Consider the following 15,806-nt stretch of genomic DNA (forward strand, 5'->3'; position numbering starts at 1 on the left):
AAAAACACATTGCATTTACATAGCATGTATATAGATGAAGGGTTCTAGCATTGCATTTACATAACATGTATAGATGGAGGGTTCTAGCATTGCATTTACATAGCATGTATATAGATGGAGGGTTCTAGCATTGCATTTACATAGCATGTATATAGATGGAGGGTTCTAGCATCGCATTTACATATATAGATGGAGGGTTCTAGCATTGCATGTATATAGATGAAGGGTTCTAGCATCTACCAAAGAGCTGCTTTAAGAAATTGTAGGGAGAATGAGAAGTGTAAGTTCATGACTGCACTCACAGCATCTGACTAGTGTTTGCTCAATGTTCAATGTGTGTGTGTGTGTGTGTGTGTGTGTGTGTGTGTGTGTGTGTGTGTGTGTGTGTGTGTGTATGTGTGTGTATGTATGTTTGTGTGGGGCATAGGAGGAACTGAGAGTGGTGTGGCATTAGAACATGTACTTGCTGTCCAGAACGTTAACACACGTGTAACTCGGGGGGTGTGGGGTGAGGGGTCCAGGGGCCGGGGGCATATTTTTAGAGATAGACTCTTTGTGCATATGATGCGTCTCATCTTCAATTTGCCCTTCAGAGCAAGAGGCACAACAAACAGCAAAACATCACAAGATTGATCATGACAGTGGATGGAGAGAACATGCTAAGATAATGTTCCCTTAGAGAGAGAGAGGGAGGGAGAGAGAGAGAGAGAGGGAAAGAGAGAGACTATGACCACATATTCTACAAAAGGAGGACTTCTTGCTAGAATCACTTCACACAGACAGTACAAAGCATTTTCCCCCTTATGCCAAGGAGAGCGCATATTCCTGTAATCACCAATAAACCATCCCACAGAATCACATGAAAGCACTTGGGCAATTTTATTTGACGATTACAATATTTCTCTTTTTTTTCTATTCCTGTGCCTGGAAAACATGGAATCATTATCCATAGGCTGTAATTGAGTCGTTTCTATAGTTTCATATATTAAAGGGAAGGTCAGTCCCGGAACACAGATTTCTGTACCCCAAATTCACATCTGTATGCAATTCCCTGCCATACAGCAGAGAGGAAAAAACGATGGCGACTGGTAATGGGTGTTCACGGAGATATAGTTCAACATTTAAATATCAGCTAGGACAATAAACATGTAATTGGTCCATGCATTATTGATTAGGCCTACTCTCGCGCACGGAGTCTTGACAAACCATGGCTTGTTAGATCTCAGACAGACCACATGTTTCCTGTCTTCTCACAAGTCGAGGCACAAGGGGTAGCCTATGCCAAACTGCCTAACTGAATTCGGTGTTTATTCGATCAAGAGCCATCAGCACAAACATCTGTGGGAAATTAAAATCGATTGAAAGACTTCGCTTGCACTTGAGACACAAGTCAACTACTGATGACTTGGCTACTGGCACACCTACGGGCTTTTCTGTCAACAACATAAGGTCGTTGGCATGGTAATTCACACCTACGTTAGGCCGACAGTAGAGGTGTAGTCTAGTAGGTCAGGTTAACAGTCAGGTGAAGTACACTGCGCTCACCTGCTGCAGTCTCTCCACCGCGAAAATAAGCGCCCTTTTTCCCATCGGTGTAAACATCCATGACATATGATCAAAGGCCTAGAGTAAGCTACTAAAGAGGCTGACAATAGCAATACTATAAATACAATCTAGAGCTAACAAGACAGGCAAGCTATTTATGGGTGGTAATGGCATGCTCAACAATAAAGCGGTCATACATAGGCTACGACACAGACTAAATAAGAACTAGTCAAAGAGTATGAAAAAGTCAACGACAATGATCAAAAGACTTTTCAAAAGACTTCAGAACATACCGGGCTGATTTTCATTTAGCCTAGGTAGGCTATTCTCTTGTGTGTATGTGTGTGTGTGTGTGTGTGTGTGTGGTCTTTTTTTGTTTTGTTTATCATTGGTGTTCCCTAATCTGAACCACCTGACAGTGTCAAGCTTTCACTTTACGCTGACAACGACTGGGAAATAAAGGAGAATATCACTAATGTCCTTTATTTTTCAAAGAACCGAGAAAACCCTCGTCGTTACCCAAACCTGTAAGGGGCCGCAGCCTGCATAACTATGTCCAATGAAAAGATGATTCCCCCCAAGTTCTCACAATAAATTTACAATTCGATGAATCCTCAGACAAAGTAACGTGGAAAGTGGCCTAAAAACAATACTGTAGATGACACTGCAATAAATAATAGGCCAAAAACCTATATCATAACTACATCAACTACATCATATGTACACTAACAAATTCAATCATGTTCATTGTAGAATGATAACCTACCCTACAGTAGCCCACATTATATGATTTATCCATGAACATGTGTGCATATTCTTCACTACCTTATGCAGAAATAAATAAATAACGACAGAAAACGTCACCTACGCTGAACTGAGGGAATCACCACACTGACGTGCGCTGTGGAAAACGGTCTCTCACAAAACACAAAATCAACTATGACAGACAGCCAGTGGTCTACGTTGTATGGAAACCTGGCCGTGACTGATAATAACCACATGCAGAAATATGCCACTCTTCAATGATTCTTTATGTCTATTCAGACACTCCTGTATTGCCACCTTATCATTCCTCACCCACGCACGCTCTCACCGCGCCACTCACGCTGCAGCGACTCAAGACAGTTGTCGGGAGGGGTAGAGGCAAAGCATGGTACAGTAGCCTTCAAGTAAAGAAATGAGGACAACCCATCTTTACCCACGCTCATTCTAATCATCTGCAATATAGACCCAATCATTGCATTATACACTCAGTTTATGGGTGATATATATTTTAATAGCTTACCAATGAGCGGTTTGGGAGTCGTATTCCCCATTATTTCCAATAAGTCGTCTCCCCTGATGACAAGTGATTTCTTAATGCAATCATCCGTTGTCCATCCATTTATGCTCGACAGACGTATTAAACCTTCTGTGACTTAAGGGTGGACTACTTTTAATGCCATTGTCAACCATTCGCTTTGCGCGGTGTCTTCAGACTGAAACGCTAACATGCTCATCTTATCTGTGCCGACGCAGCGCAGCTCCCAACGAGTCGCCCTTATTGGTGCACTGCCCCCTCCCCCCTCCTACAGTTTGGATCTTCTCTCACTTCTGTACAACTTTAAAGGAACCGCAAGCGCGAGTTCATGGGCACATAGCAGAATGCGCTCATCGGCGCGAAGCCCATAAAAAAATAATTCAACTGGGCAAAATATTAATTTGTCTTTATGTTATTTGATTGTTTTCAAAATGTGTCCCATAACATGCAAAGACGGTTGCCATCAGATTGAAAAAAAGAAACAAAGTGTCTGGCATGAAATGTAATAGCGTTTCAAAGGGATTGAAATATGCCCTCGGCTCAGGCCATGGTGTGTACAGCATTTGAGGAGAAATGTTGATGTATGTCGCAATGTGATTCCCAGTATCTGAAACTGTGGGGAATTCTTCCTGGCTGGCTGTGCATTGTAAGCGGCCGGTCATATCCTCCCATCCCTACCCACACCCAAAACGGACCGGCCAGCTGTCCAGGAAACAATGTATGGTGTAAAAGTTAAAAAAAAAAGCGGGGACACGCAAAATGTACCCCTTTTTTGAGAGGGGGGGGGGTAGCTTATGGCATCTTTCTTACCCCCTACTGCTTACAAAGAAGAACCACCAAGCTCACAACATCTCAGGGTATTTTTTAAAAAATACACAAGCCTTGTAAGGAAATTACCCACCTCCCTTCCCCAATACCTCCATCCTCTCTCTCTGTGTCTCTCTCTCTCTCTCTCTCTCCCCCCCTCTCTCGGCCTTGACCAGAGGGATCCGCTCCAGCTGTATCCTGCCTGCTGAACCTGAGTCCGTCTCTCTGGAGCGCCGGGACAAACGGGTTGGCCCCCATAATCGCAGGCCCCACGCCAAGGGCTATCCAGCCCTGAGCCAAGCAGCCGAAGGGAGACCAGCGCCACATGATTACACATTAGATGCAGCATTTGTGTGTGTGTGTGTGTGTGTGTGTGTGTATGTGTGTGTGTGTGTGTGTGTGTGTGTGTGTGTGTGTGTGTGTTTATGTGTGTGTAGATACAGTGGAAGAGAGAAAGGCAAAAAGAAAAAGTTTGTGCATATGACAATTGTTTATGTGTCTGCAGCGGAAGGGAGAGAAGAGAAAGAGGGAGAGAGTTTGTGTGTGTGTGTGTGTGTGTGTGTGTGTGTGTGTGTGTGTGTGTGTGTGTGTGTTTGTGTGTGCGTGTGTGTGTGTGTGTGTGTGTTTGTGTGTGTGTGTGTGTGTGTGTGTGTGTGTGTGTGTGTGTGTGTGTGTGTGTGTGAGTGAGTGGCAGAGTGTAAGTAAGTAAGAGAGAGAGAGATAAAGAGAGTGAGAATTCTCATTCTCATTTGAGATAAGAGATCTTAGCAAGCAGTGATAAAAAAAACAGTCCAGCAGAAGAAAGCCCAGCTCTGCTTGATGTCATATTGTGTGTTAATGCAATCACTTTCAGTAGGAGTACTCTGATGTAATCTTTTCCTAAATACCCCAAATCACAAACCTGGCCACAAAGAGATCCCCAATAGTTCAATCTTGGGCTTGTGACCTATTTAGCAGATCCAAAAACAACACTTCATTTTAAAACCAAGCTGACTTTCCACTTGGGTTGTAGGAAAAACATGAAAACTTGTCACTTATCAGTACATTTTACAATGTCAAACAACAACAATGTAAAAGCTGTTCTCACAGATGAATTTAGAAGAATCAATGCTATCTGAAGAGACTGGAAACAAGGTCGAACAAGATCCCAAGAGGGTGTCAGAGCAAAATGTCCCATGAGGGCTTTGTCTGAAAGGCTAAGGAGGGGACTGCGGGGCTAATTATAGCCGCGTGAGGAAGAATAAAAAAGTAAATAAAACAGAAAAAATAAACTCTTTCTTTATTCTCTGCCTTGTTTGTTTTAACAGGAAGTGGTGGCCCACACGAGCTATGGACAAGATGCGAGGCAAGCCTGAAGCAGAAGTAAAAAAAAAAAAAAAAAAAAAAAAAGGTCCTCGACACCCATGTCACAGGCTCTGAAAAAGAGGAGGGGTTGAGAAACAGCGACGCAGGAAGTGTGCACTAAGCCATGATTGAGATCGCAATCAAGCTCTCTAAGTGCAACCTCCATATCTTCAAAACAAGAGTTGGTTGGAAATTATATGTTAATTTGGGGATGATGTCGTTTTAACCTTAAAGGCCTCAATCAAGCTTCCTGTGTGCAACCTCCATATCTTCAAAAAGGAGCCAAAGAATTTGTTGAGAAACCTAAAAACGGGAGTATGTCTTAACCTTAAATGCCTCTGAGATCTATTTTTAGACTGCATTTTTGTCCTAATAAGAGCAAATGAAAACAAATTATTCTGCTTTTTTCATGTTGAAAGGCCAGTAGAGAGTTTCAAGTACATGTCCTCCGGCTGTCCTTATCTGGAGATTTCTCAAGGCATCTAAACCATGAGTAAGACAGTGTGTGTAGATGAAAACATGTGCTCCTCATAGGGAAGCATTAAGCCAGGTTTGCCAGAGCATTGGCCCAGTATACTTGCAAACAAAATGACAACGGTAAGCCATGCAAAGCTTAATCCTTTGATTAGTTTGAGAATGTGCCATTTGGAAGTCTCCCTACTGAAGAGAACCTGCCATGTCTAGCCAATTATTTCATCTGCATTTTTCAGGAAATTATTTAGTGCCATCAAGGAATTGAATGATTTATACTGTACATGCTTCCTGTGTAAAGACTTGGCAGTATTCACCAGGGAGACAACATGGCATCACACATCTGCTTCAATGCACACTTTTTTGCTGAATCAGCTATTCCTTTATGTGTGCTGCTGTCGTGCAACCATAGCACATAGACCTGTATTTAACCAGAAGCTGATGTTTTACTAAGCTGTGAGCAATACTAGCATTTCTGGCCAACTGAACTTGCTACTGTGTGCCAGCCGCTGTCCCCCACTCCACCCTCCAGTCAATCTATGAATGCACATGCAGAATAAGTAAATGAAATACGCAAAATAAGCATTGATTACATCAAAATATCATCTGCTGACATCAGACCAAGAGTCCCAGATATATATTTTGTTATAATCATGTTCTAATATTTCTGTGGTAGGCTACATATCACAGTTAGTGTAATGGCAGCCAGTATAAGAACTCTAAATGACCAAAACAATAAACGGATGAGAGAATGTCAACACCATCCAAACTTATCTCATGTTCGTGAGACTTAAAACACATTTTGCAGCCAGAAAGGAAGGCTGCCTCATCAGCCATAAACAGCATTAGCACAGAAATGTCACTCTGATTTCTCTATTAGCGAGGGTGAGGGGCGCTGAGGGCAAATCTATGAGGAAGGTCAGTCTGTAACACATGGTGACTCATATAGCTCGCTAGGCACAAAAAAAGTAGGCAGAGGACAGTGAATGCATAATGTCCAACAAAGTAGGACTAAAACCCAATTCTCATGTAACAGCGAGTCTCAGAGTGAAGCTCCTTCTGCCGAAGCGAGATGAGCGCTCCAATCTCCGTGAGCAGCCCTGGCATGCTTCACAGCAACCGTTGCCATGCGGCAAAATGACTTTTCCCTTGGATCGCAAAAGTGTGAGATCTGCAGTATTTTAATTCCCCTTAAGTTTTTCTTTCTCTCACTCACGTCTCTCTCTCTCTCTTTTTTCCAAAGGCACTCCAAACATGCCAAGCAGATGGCGATGAGAGAAAAGACTGTTTGTCTCAGCGGTGCGCTGCAAGATGGGCTCATCCAAACCAGAGCTCGCAAATCTCATCACAACGTGAGTCATATGCCCAGCCACCCTCAAAGAGAAAGCTTGCATTCACATTAGTTTCAAATGCTTCAGGACTGAAAGAGAGACAACGACCAAGCGCAAGAGAGAGAGAGAGAGAGAATATACATCCATGTCTGATTGAGAACCATCTCAAGTGAATATAAGCGATCAGACAGGCCACGCAATGTGGTTATACTCTAGGGGACTGGTGCACTACCTTCAGCCTTGAGTCTGTAAGTCATCTCCCTGGGAGTTTGAGAAAGATCGCTGGAGTTGGGGGCCAATTTCATAACAAATCATGTCATCTTGAGTAACCTCCACCCCATTAAATCCTGTCACATCTGAAGACCCAGTGTTTGACAAACGCATTGTTTCAGCTAGGTCTTTAGTGACGGGGCCACATGTAAATACTTCCAAATTAAAGTTGTTGATTTAAATATTGCAGGGGCCAACGTGGCTTCCTTATCGGAGCCAGCAGAGGCATTTGCTTCTAATTGGCGTCATTTCGAAAAAGGGAATTCTTGCCATGTGTTGTGTGTGCCTCGGCAGATTGCTTTGATTAGGACGAGAAAGGAGAGAAAGAAACGAACGCGTAAGACAACCAAGTTTTTTTGCGGTGGACCGGAGCGGCCATGAAGGGTGGTTTTTTTTCGTGCCTCTCGGAATCGAGTCATCTGAAGCCGAAACGCAGCGCGAGGGAATCGAAAACACTTGTCTGGAGTGTGTGCGTGTCTTGACTGACACCCAGTCTCTGCGATTTCAAATGGCAGGGGCCCTCCGTGGTGCGCAAATGACTTTTGGTGGAAAAACAAAACACAAAAACCTCAGCCCGGGCCGCACCGGAGGGACCAGGGGTTTACAACTCAGGCATTGTTTGTGTACCGACTGTGGAAGAATGCGATCCATTCATGTCATCCATTGTGTTCAGGGCACATCATAACACTGTGGCATCATTATGGTCTGGTCTTATCCCTAACGTTCATCTCGGAGGAGGAAAGATTGTAAAGAATGCAACGCTATTTGTGTACTATGGCGACTGTTGTGCTTGTCACTCTTCTTTTAGGAACACCATATTGTTTGATTGATGACATAAACACAATCTCCCATGGCTGTAGGGCATTAGGCTGGGGCCTCGGTTTAAGACATTCAGGTCTCATAACTGCAGCAAATAAACACCCGAGCAGCCGCAAGGCCTCACTTTACCACTGACATCCACTTTGTCTGATTGCATGATGGCGAGGGGCACCGACTAACATGTTGCCTACATGCAGTTATGGGGTCACCCCATCCATCCCCATCCTGCTGTTGTTTGACCAGATGTTAGCTAGTCACGACTCTTACTTCCCCACAGCCGGCTTAATGGAGATGCACAGAGGATGCCCGGCCAGGGAAGCTTGAGGAAATACTTCGTGCACCGCAAAAAAAGCAAACAAACAACTTGTTTTCCTCTGGGTTAAAGGTCGTGGCTCTGGACTGAATGTGATACTGGCCTCTTTGCCCTTTGCTCATAAAAATGCACTATTTTTAGTCGTCATTAATCAGAAAAGCATTTTTGCTACTGTTCAGCATAAGTAGTACTGTGTGATAAACTGATTAGTAAATGAGGAAGGCCGTCCACTGACTATATCATTTCCCCAAACTGTTCTTCCCAATACAGTAAATTTATCGTCTTAAGTCCGAAGAGGATTTTTTATCAGTGTATATAACGTTATCAATATACCAATTCAATCAACTTGATTCAATATAATCTCATTACAAACAAAGAATGATGTCAGCAAAGTAATAAAATCAGTATGTCATAGGTCAGGACGTAGTTCAAAGAGATCTAGTTTGGCTGTGCATCTGTTGAGCGTTTGCCAGTGCTGGGATGTCAAGGTCATGTCCTCTTTGTGTGACACCACACAATGAGAGTCTTCTCCCCCAGCCATAATGTGGTCACTACCCGATCGGCATGTGCCAGAAATAGAAAAGCTTGCTGGTCCACCCCTAGCTTGCAGTCAGTCATACAGGCTATACTGTACGTGCCTGCTACATCGGCCACAAAGCGCCCCCGAGAAAATGGGTCACGTGTGTGTCCGAGACCTCAGGTAAACAGTCTTTTACATGGGTCCTTTTCCCCCAACTCTTTCCCTATGTAACCCTTCACCACTGCTAAATGGCTGCTTTTGTGTTGTAAATGGTTTTGAAGTTCAAAGTGATTTGTATCATTATTCCTCCTTGAATAGGGTGACTCACCTTGCATTGTGAGGCTGATGGCGGAATGAAAGTGAATCGCTGTGTGTGGCCAGACACCCACACAAACAAAACATACAATTTCAAAGGAAAGGCCCTTTATTCAATCACTCCAGGGTAACACTATTAGACTCCAAATCCGCAAATAAATCTAACGCTGAAACCTATACCACATATTAATACAAACAGCTCATAGCAGCAACACTGAGTGATAATGGTGTGAGTAAAATAAGATACTTCTATCATATAGACCCTTTCAACAATAAAAACAAAAACAATGCTTGAACGTTCTATTTGGGCCCCAATCTACTTCCTCTGCATTAAGATAACATATGGAATGTTAAAACGGAAGTCTTGTGGGGCCAACTATGATGCTGATAATGGAACTCTCTTGAAAGGGTCCATAGACCAAGTACAGTGTTTCTCTTAAAACTCAGGACCGCCTGCTGATGAATGCGTAGCAATACCACGCTCCAAAGGAGAATTTCACTTCTAAGAAACGTCTAGACATGACGAAGAGGGAAGGGATGCTTTTATGATGAGGCTGATGGAATGGCTGAGATGCTCGAGTAAGCTAAGCTGCCACATTCACAAGTCGCAGTGTCCTTGAGAAGGGGAATTTTCAATCCCTTGTCAAGACAACAGATTTATGTCGCAAATATGGCTAATAATAACTCCATGGATTCAGTTCCTTGGAGGCGTGACAACATCAGCAGTATGCATGCATCCACTAGGCCTACATTGTAAAATGGTCTTGTCAGCTAAACCTTTAAGCCTGAATGTCGTTATACAATAATAAGAGGGGAGAAAGTTAAAGGAATGTTTGCCAAAACTCTTTGTTTACGAGTTCAATGCTGCTCCCAACCTTATTGGACTCCCTTGCTCAGATGCTGGAACATAAAGCAATGTTTGAGAGTGTTGGGAAAGACTTGCAGATGCACTGTCATTCTAAGCCTTTCATTAATTGGTGCAGGAGAACAGAGGCAGATTTTTGTGGCAAATATTAAACAAGGATTCCATCTTAACGAAAAGCGATTTCCAGCCCACATGCCATCGTTAAAATTTATGACACAATTTAGGGAAATGGCTCCTCGGGCATTTTTCGGGAATTACCAAAAACTGCCTCATGGCTTAAGGCTCCTAAAATGTGACCTCTTCGTTAGCTGCTCGCTAACATGATGGCGGGCAGAATGTGAACCCTGATTCTTGTTAAGTATAATGCGAGTGGTTTTCGAAGGATAAAATGCAGCAGGGGAAACTTTGCATTGTGGTTTGCCATTTTCAGCTACCGCTGTACCCTGTCTACCTCCAAGAGCTCTACCTCCTCCTTAAAACCTTTGAAAATAAGACGCAGTAAGACATTCTCCTCTTTTCAGCATTTATCTGACCGAAAGCAGCAGGTTTGGAACATGCTGAGCACCAGTGGTCTATCAATAAAAGTGTTTGAACATCCGCTATGCACACGAGAGAGCCGGGATCTACTCTGCGTTAGTGCACTGAAATCAGAGCCATACGTTTGGACACAAGCTTCACAGCAAGCTCCATAGCTTTTCTCCCCAAGAAACACAATGAGCTCAGCTCGGTCCCCCAAGCTTGCCTTACGCACGCGGAGGGCCGGGGCCAAGTCACGGCCTAAGGGGAACACTGTTTACAGCGACTGTCACTTCAGGACACCACATGTTGTTCAGCGGGCCTGCTTTGGACACGGCCAACACATGACCGCCAACGCCGAGAGGGGGAAACGAGTGCAGGCCCCGACACCACACCACACGCCAGTCCCTGCCACATGTGGCACGCGAACTCAACAACGTCATCACAGAAATCCAACAACAGAGGCCAACAACAACAAAAAAAACAGAAACACTGTTTGCATTGGGAGTTATTAAGCAAATTGTCCCCAAGAAAGAGGCTCCTAATCAAAATCAGGGCTGCACTGCTTTTGATGTGTTTGACATGGGGACTTACCATTTCTTAAGGTTTGTGTTCCAGATTATGGTCAGCATGTCGCATGCAGCGATTGTGTGGGTGGGGGGCACGCTCAAGCTCTACACACTAAAACAAAACTACCACCAGCGGGCCTTTGTCAACAGCCATGGTATTTCCTCCCTGCGAACAATTCACATCCCATATGGATCACCAAGCCAACAGTGTAACTACGCAAATCTGTGCTAACCTGTTACTGCCAATGCAAAATAAAAACAAGCAAGAACTAAGTAACCAAGACAACACTGAGAGAATCCCCCCCCCCCACACACACAAAAAGAGTGTATCTATATGCGTGTATTGGCATCCCTGGAACTTCACTCAAATGTATATGTGGAGATGCATGTGCTGTACGATGGTTAACAGAGTCCCATGTAGCTATTTGGACATTGACCTGCCAGGGTTAACATGCTAAACAAAGCTAAGTGGGGTTAAAGGTTAAAGAATGCCTGGGCACTGAAAGCAAAAACAGCATGACTATTGTTTCAAGTGGTGACAAATCTGAAACCTGAGCGGCTCTTTTTAAAACTCTTGTTTCCCCCTTCTAGGGTGCAGACCCCCTGCCTTCTAGGAGCGCCAGGTTGGTTTCCATGAAAAGGAAGAGCAAACGGATAGGCTGGCCATGCATGTTGTGCCCCTGCTGTGATACCTCCTGTGGAAGGGGCACAAAGGCCATGGTCAGTATGCCCATTTGTTTTCATGTTTCATGGAAACTGACCTGGGTGGTTTTAGTACTAGGCTACCCAAACTGTGCGTGCATGTGTGTGTGTGTGTGTGTGTGTGTGTCTGTGACCTGGTCCTCTAAACCTGTGAAGAACTGCAGAGGACAATTACATAATATTTTGACCCCCTTCCCCCAACAGGCACACCGGGGGCACAGGACACCCCCCCCCCCCCCCCCCCCCCCACACCCACACACATGTCATATACACCCACACTTCCGCCCTCTGTCAAAGAACACAAGACACTTGAGACACGATGACGTCTTCAGCACCATCCCAGCATCCCACTGGCCTGTGGTTGCGCTGGCCCCGTTCCACTGGGTCTGAACAGATGGCACAGAGCTCCAGTGGCGTACACACACACTCACACACACACACACACACACTTACATAGCTCTCATCCAGTGCACACTAATAAGGCTTAAAGTTCTCCACACCTCATTCATTTCAATCAGGCCTGCTTGCCTTTCAAGTCAGCAGCAATGCAAACGATAGTGAGACTGACTGAACGACTGACCGCTTGTCATTGTAGAGTGGGGGGGAAAACCAGGTTGCAGAGAGAAACGTGTAAGTGTAAGCGTTTCACAAACCGAAACAGTCTTCTGAAGATTAATCACACAGGTTCTCGTAAATGGCTGGAAATAATGTAGAGAAATGGGGGGGGCATGTAGGCCGACTACTGCAGCAGGAGCTTCCAACCTGCTAAGCTCTGCTGTGTTGCAAGTGAAACACAGGAAATTTGTACTTAATCATTTCTACCAGCAAGCTTGACAAAAAATGAAAGGGTTTGTTCTGGAAAATACAGAAGCGGTTGGCTTACCAAACCGAAATGAGAATAACAGCAGTTTCTGAAGTTTCCTATTATGCGAGATGGGACAAATCCAACCACTATTTTGGTCCTATTACCATAATTCTTCACACATAATAGCTAAAAATGGAACATTTTACTTTCAATGTATTTCTATACCAAAGCAACTTGAGTTATACAATTAATATTAGAATATATGCCTACAAAATACAAAAGACACAGACACACAGCTCTTCCTGTCATCTCATAAATAAGACCTATGAATGAGACCTGACCATTAGGTGTCAAAGGTCATCTGAATATGGAGACCAGTGTAAACAACACCTGACTCCATTTGGTGCATAACTCTGGGGGTCTCCAATTCCACATCTGGAAGAACTACAAGAATCCAGACAATAACTTATATTTAATGCCTATAGTGTATGTTCTAAAGACAAGACTTAGTGACTTTAGTAGTTCTGAAATCTGTACAGGACAGTCATAAGCCATGATCTGAAGCTTCCCTGGATCATCCATTTTAAAGCCTTTATTAAAATCTGACACTTGGGCAATGGTCAAACAAACACAAAACATGCACTGAAAAAAAAAACAAATGAAATAAAACCAGCTAAAGTTCAGAGTCACTTGAAGGACATGTGCTGTGGTAGTGAGCCATCTTATAACAGTTACACAATAATGGTACTATATCATTCCAGAAACCTCAACATTAACAGCGAATCCAAGTGGAATTTGGCCACATGTTTTACACAGGGATTCCAAATCCCTCGTTTTAATGGGAGCCATATGATTCGACAACCGGGGTAATCTAAAGAGAAGGTCGTCACTATAACAAGGCTGGATTGAGGGAGGGAGGGGAGCTCATCTCATCTCATCTTTGTTTGCCGTGTCGACAGCTCTGCTCAGCAATGTTTTTTAACCTGTGTCCCATTTTCCTCACTTGAAAAATTGTGCGAGCCTCCTGGCCAAAAACGGGCTCCAGTTATCGAATTAAGCACAGCCGCAAAATGCAGCCATTTATGATCAAGATAAAGTCGGAGGAGAGAGGAACGCACTGAAGCGAGTGCAAGAGAGGCGCTCACCAACCTCAGACAATCTCCTCCATTGTGCTGAGGTGTCTCCAAGCAGAAGGGCAAGCGGTGAGGGAGAGTAAAATAAGGGCCTCTTCCAGTGCCAGGAAGACAATTATTTTGTAAGAGTTTTGTGTGACTGTGTGTGTTGAGATTGTGTGTGTGTCATGGAGAGGTTGCACAAAGGCAGAGCATGTGGTGATGGTGCATGTGTGTGTGTGTGTGCGTATGTGTGTATGTTTGTATGTGTGTATGTGTGTGTGTGTGTGTGTGTGTGTGTGTGTGTGTGTCATTGGGGTTGTAGTGTCCAAAGCCCCAGAGACACCCAGCTCTTTTGTCCTCTCCGGTCTGCAAATGCTATTTTAATACCCTTTAAAAGCCGTTCTAAACTGTCCCTTGGGGTCCCTCTGACCCCTTCTCCCCCTCGCTGATCAAGGGTACCCACGCCCTCGCTGGCACCGCCATGGCAAAGCCAGGCCCAAGGGAGCGCGGTTTACTGGCCTTAGCAAAAGCCTGACCCGGGCTGCGTTGGCAGTCAGTCATCGCTCCCTTAGGACCTTGCCATTCCACTCTGATATGTTCACTGACCTGTCACAGCCGTGGCACTGACAGGGAGGAGGGTGGGGCACGGTGGTTGTTGACAATCACACTTGTGTCCTCATTAAAGGGATGTTTATAGCTGTGTGTAAATGAGGACTCTTGACTAAGCACAGTCAGCCCACCCAGGGTCTAGAGGCAAAGGTTGCTTGCTGGTTGTTGCGGGTTCTGTTACACTGCATCACAAATAAAATGTAGAGTCTATTGTACCAAAACGATGCTCTGCTCCAGGAAGCAGCAAAGAACGCAAATTTAGAAATTAGTGTGGTTTAAAACGTTTTATTATCTGTTTATATATTATATATATATATATATATATATATATATATATATATATATATAAGCACAATGATACAACTGAAATGTGTTGTTTTCTTCAATTGCGGTCAAACAACCTTCAAATTCCAACACTTTCCTGATACATAGGTGCTTCATACGCTGCATTGAAAGTTGTGCAGACCTCTGTGGCGATCATTACTTTGCCCAACAGCTCACAACACAGAAGGAAACTGAAGAATTCCAGCCTCAAAATAGAATGGAGACGTCAGCAAACACAAGTGGATCCGAGGCCTGGTGGCCCCGTTGCTTGGACTGTCCATAAAGCAAAGTTCACTTCGTCAATCAGCAAGCTCGTTTAGCCCCCTGCGTCTGTGTCCAGGAGTGGGAAGGGTGTGGGGTGGGGTGGGGTGGTGGTCAACATCGGCACCCGCCCTCGTCCCCTCTGGCTGACACACAGCCGGGGGGCCCCTCAGGTCCTATCTGTCCTTGGTCTCCGTCCCCTCTCCTCCCTTGACACCTCCAGGCTGCAGACAGAGTGTGACTGTGCTAGCTGGGGCCCAGGTGCTGGCTGACACACAGCAGATGGGGGTCTTCTCTCCCCCACGGGACAGGTAGCTCAGACAGCGGCTGGCACTGGGATTCTGGAACACTCTAAAGAAGTCCCATTAAGGCCAACGCCCACTGGTGACGACGTTTAGCCCAACATTCTGAAACACCTTCTAACAATGATTTTGTTGAAATGGTGAAAACAAGACTTGGTAGTTTAAAGCATAACAATGACAGAATCACAATGGCAGTTTTGCAGTGTAATTAGAATTTATAGGGTCCATACAGATATTGCTTTCATTACTAAGGCATGATATTTTATGAGCCAGATTGCAATATAGGCCAGGTCATGTTTTCTTTGTTACTGGCAACAGTTGATAAGGCCTTTTAACCTACTTTTAACCTACAATGCCATAAAAGATGTGTCAAACTGAAGACAGTAAAGATTTAATCGAAAACCAAGCCATTTCTCTGGACCTGACATAAAAAGAAATTGAACTTTCTAAATCCTTCTAAATCCTGAGGCTGACACGCATCAGATGTCTCCAGTGGCTGTTGCCCAGTTAAAAGACGTCAGCAGTTGCTAATGGGGCTTGGCCTTAAGGTTCTAGAAGTCCCCAAAGGCTATTTGAAGGGTCTTTTTTTAACACTAAAGAGTGTTCAATCATGAGGTTTTCTAATTGGATTCACTCAACAGAACAATCTACTGCCCATCTAGACTAGTCTCCACAGTGCCTTTGAGGAAGTGCAACTTCGTGT

The 15,806-nt window shown here is 44.3% G+C and overlaps 1 protein-coding gene across 2 annotated transcripts in view; it reads right to left on the reverse strand.

The window, feature by feature from the left end:
• The window catches only part of neurl1b (neuralized E3 ubiquitin protein ligase 1B), a 47,252-nt gene that overhangs the window by 22,607 nt on the left and 8,839 nt on the right, over nucleotides 1-15,806 (reverse strand). The window contains exon 1 of one of the 2 annotated variants that reach the window (XM_042074459.1): nucleotides 2,831-3,050. The exons of the other annotated variant lie outside the window; for it this stretch is intronic. Within the exon in view, the coding sequence (XP_041930393.1) occupies nucleotides 2,831-2,861 (31 nt within the window). The 5' untranslated portion in view covers nucleotides 2,862-3,050. Of the gene's footprint in view, nucleotides 1-2,830; nucleotides 3,051-15,806 lie in introns of those variants that run through there. 2 annotated transcript variants of the gene reach the window in all.

Source organism: Alosa sapidissima, chromosome 20 (genome assembly GCF_018492685.1).
Source record: "Alosa sapidissima isolate fAloSap1 chromosome 20, fAloSap1.pri, whole genome shotgun sequence".
Taxonomy (NCBI): Eukaryota; Metazoa; Chordata; class Actinopteri; order Clupeiformes; family Clupeidae; genus Alosa; species Alosa sapidissima.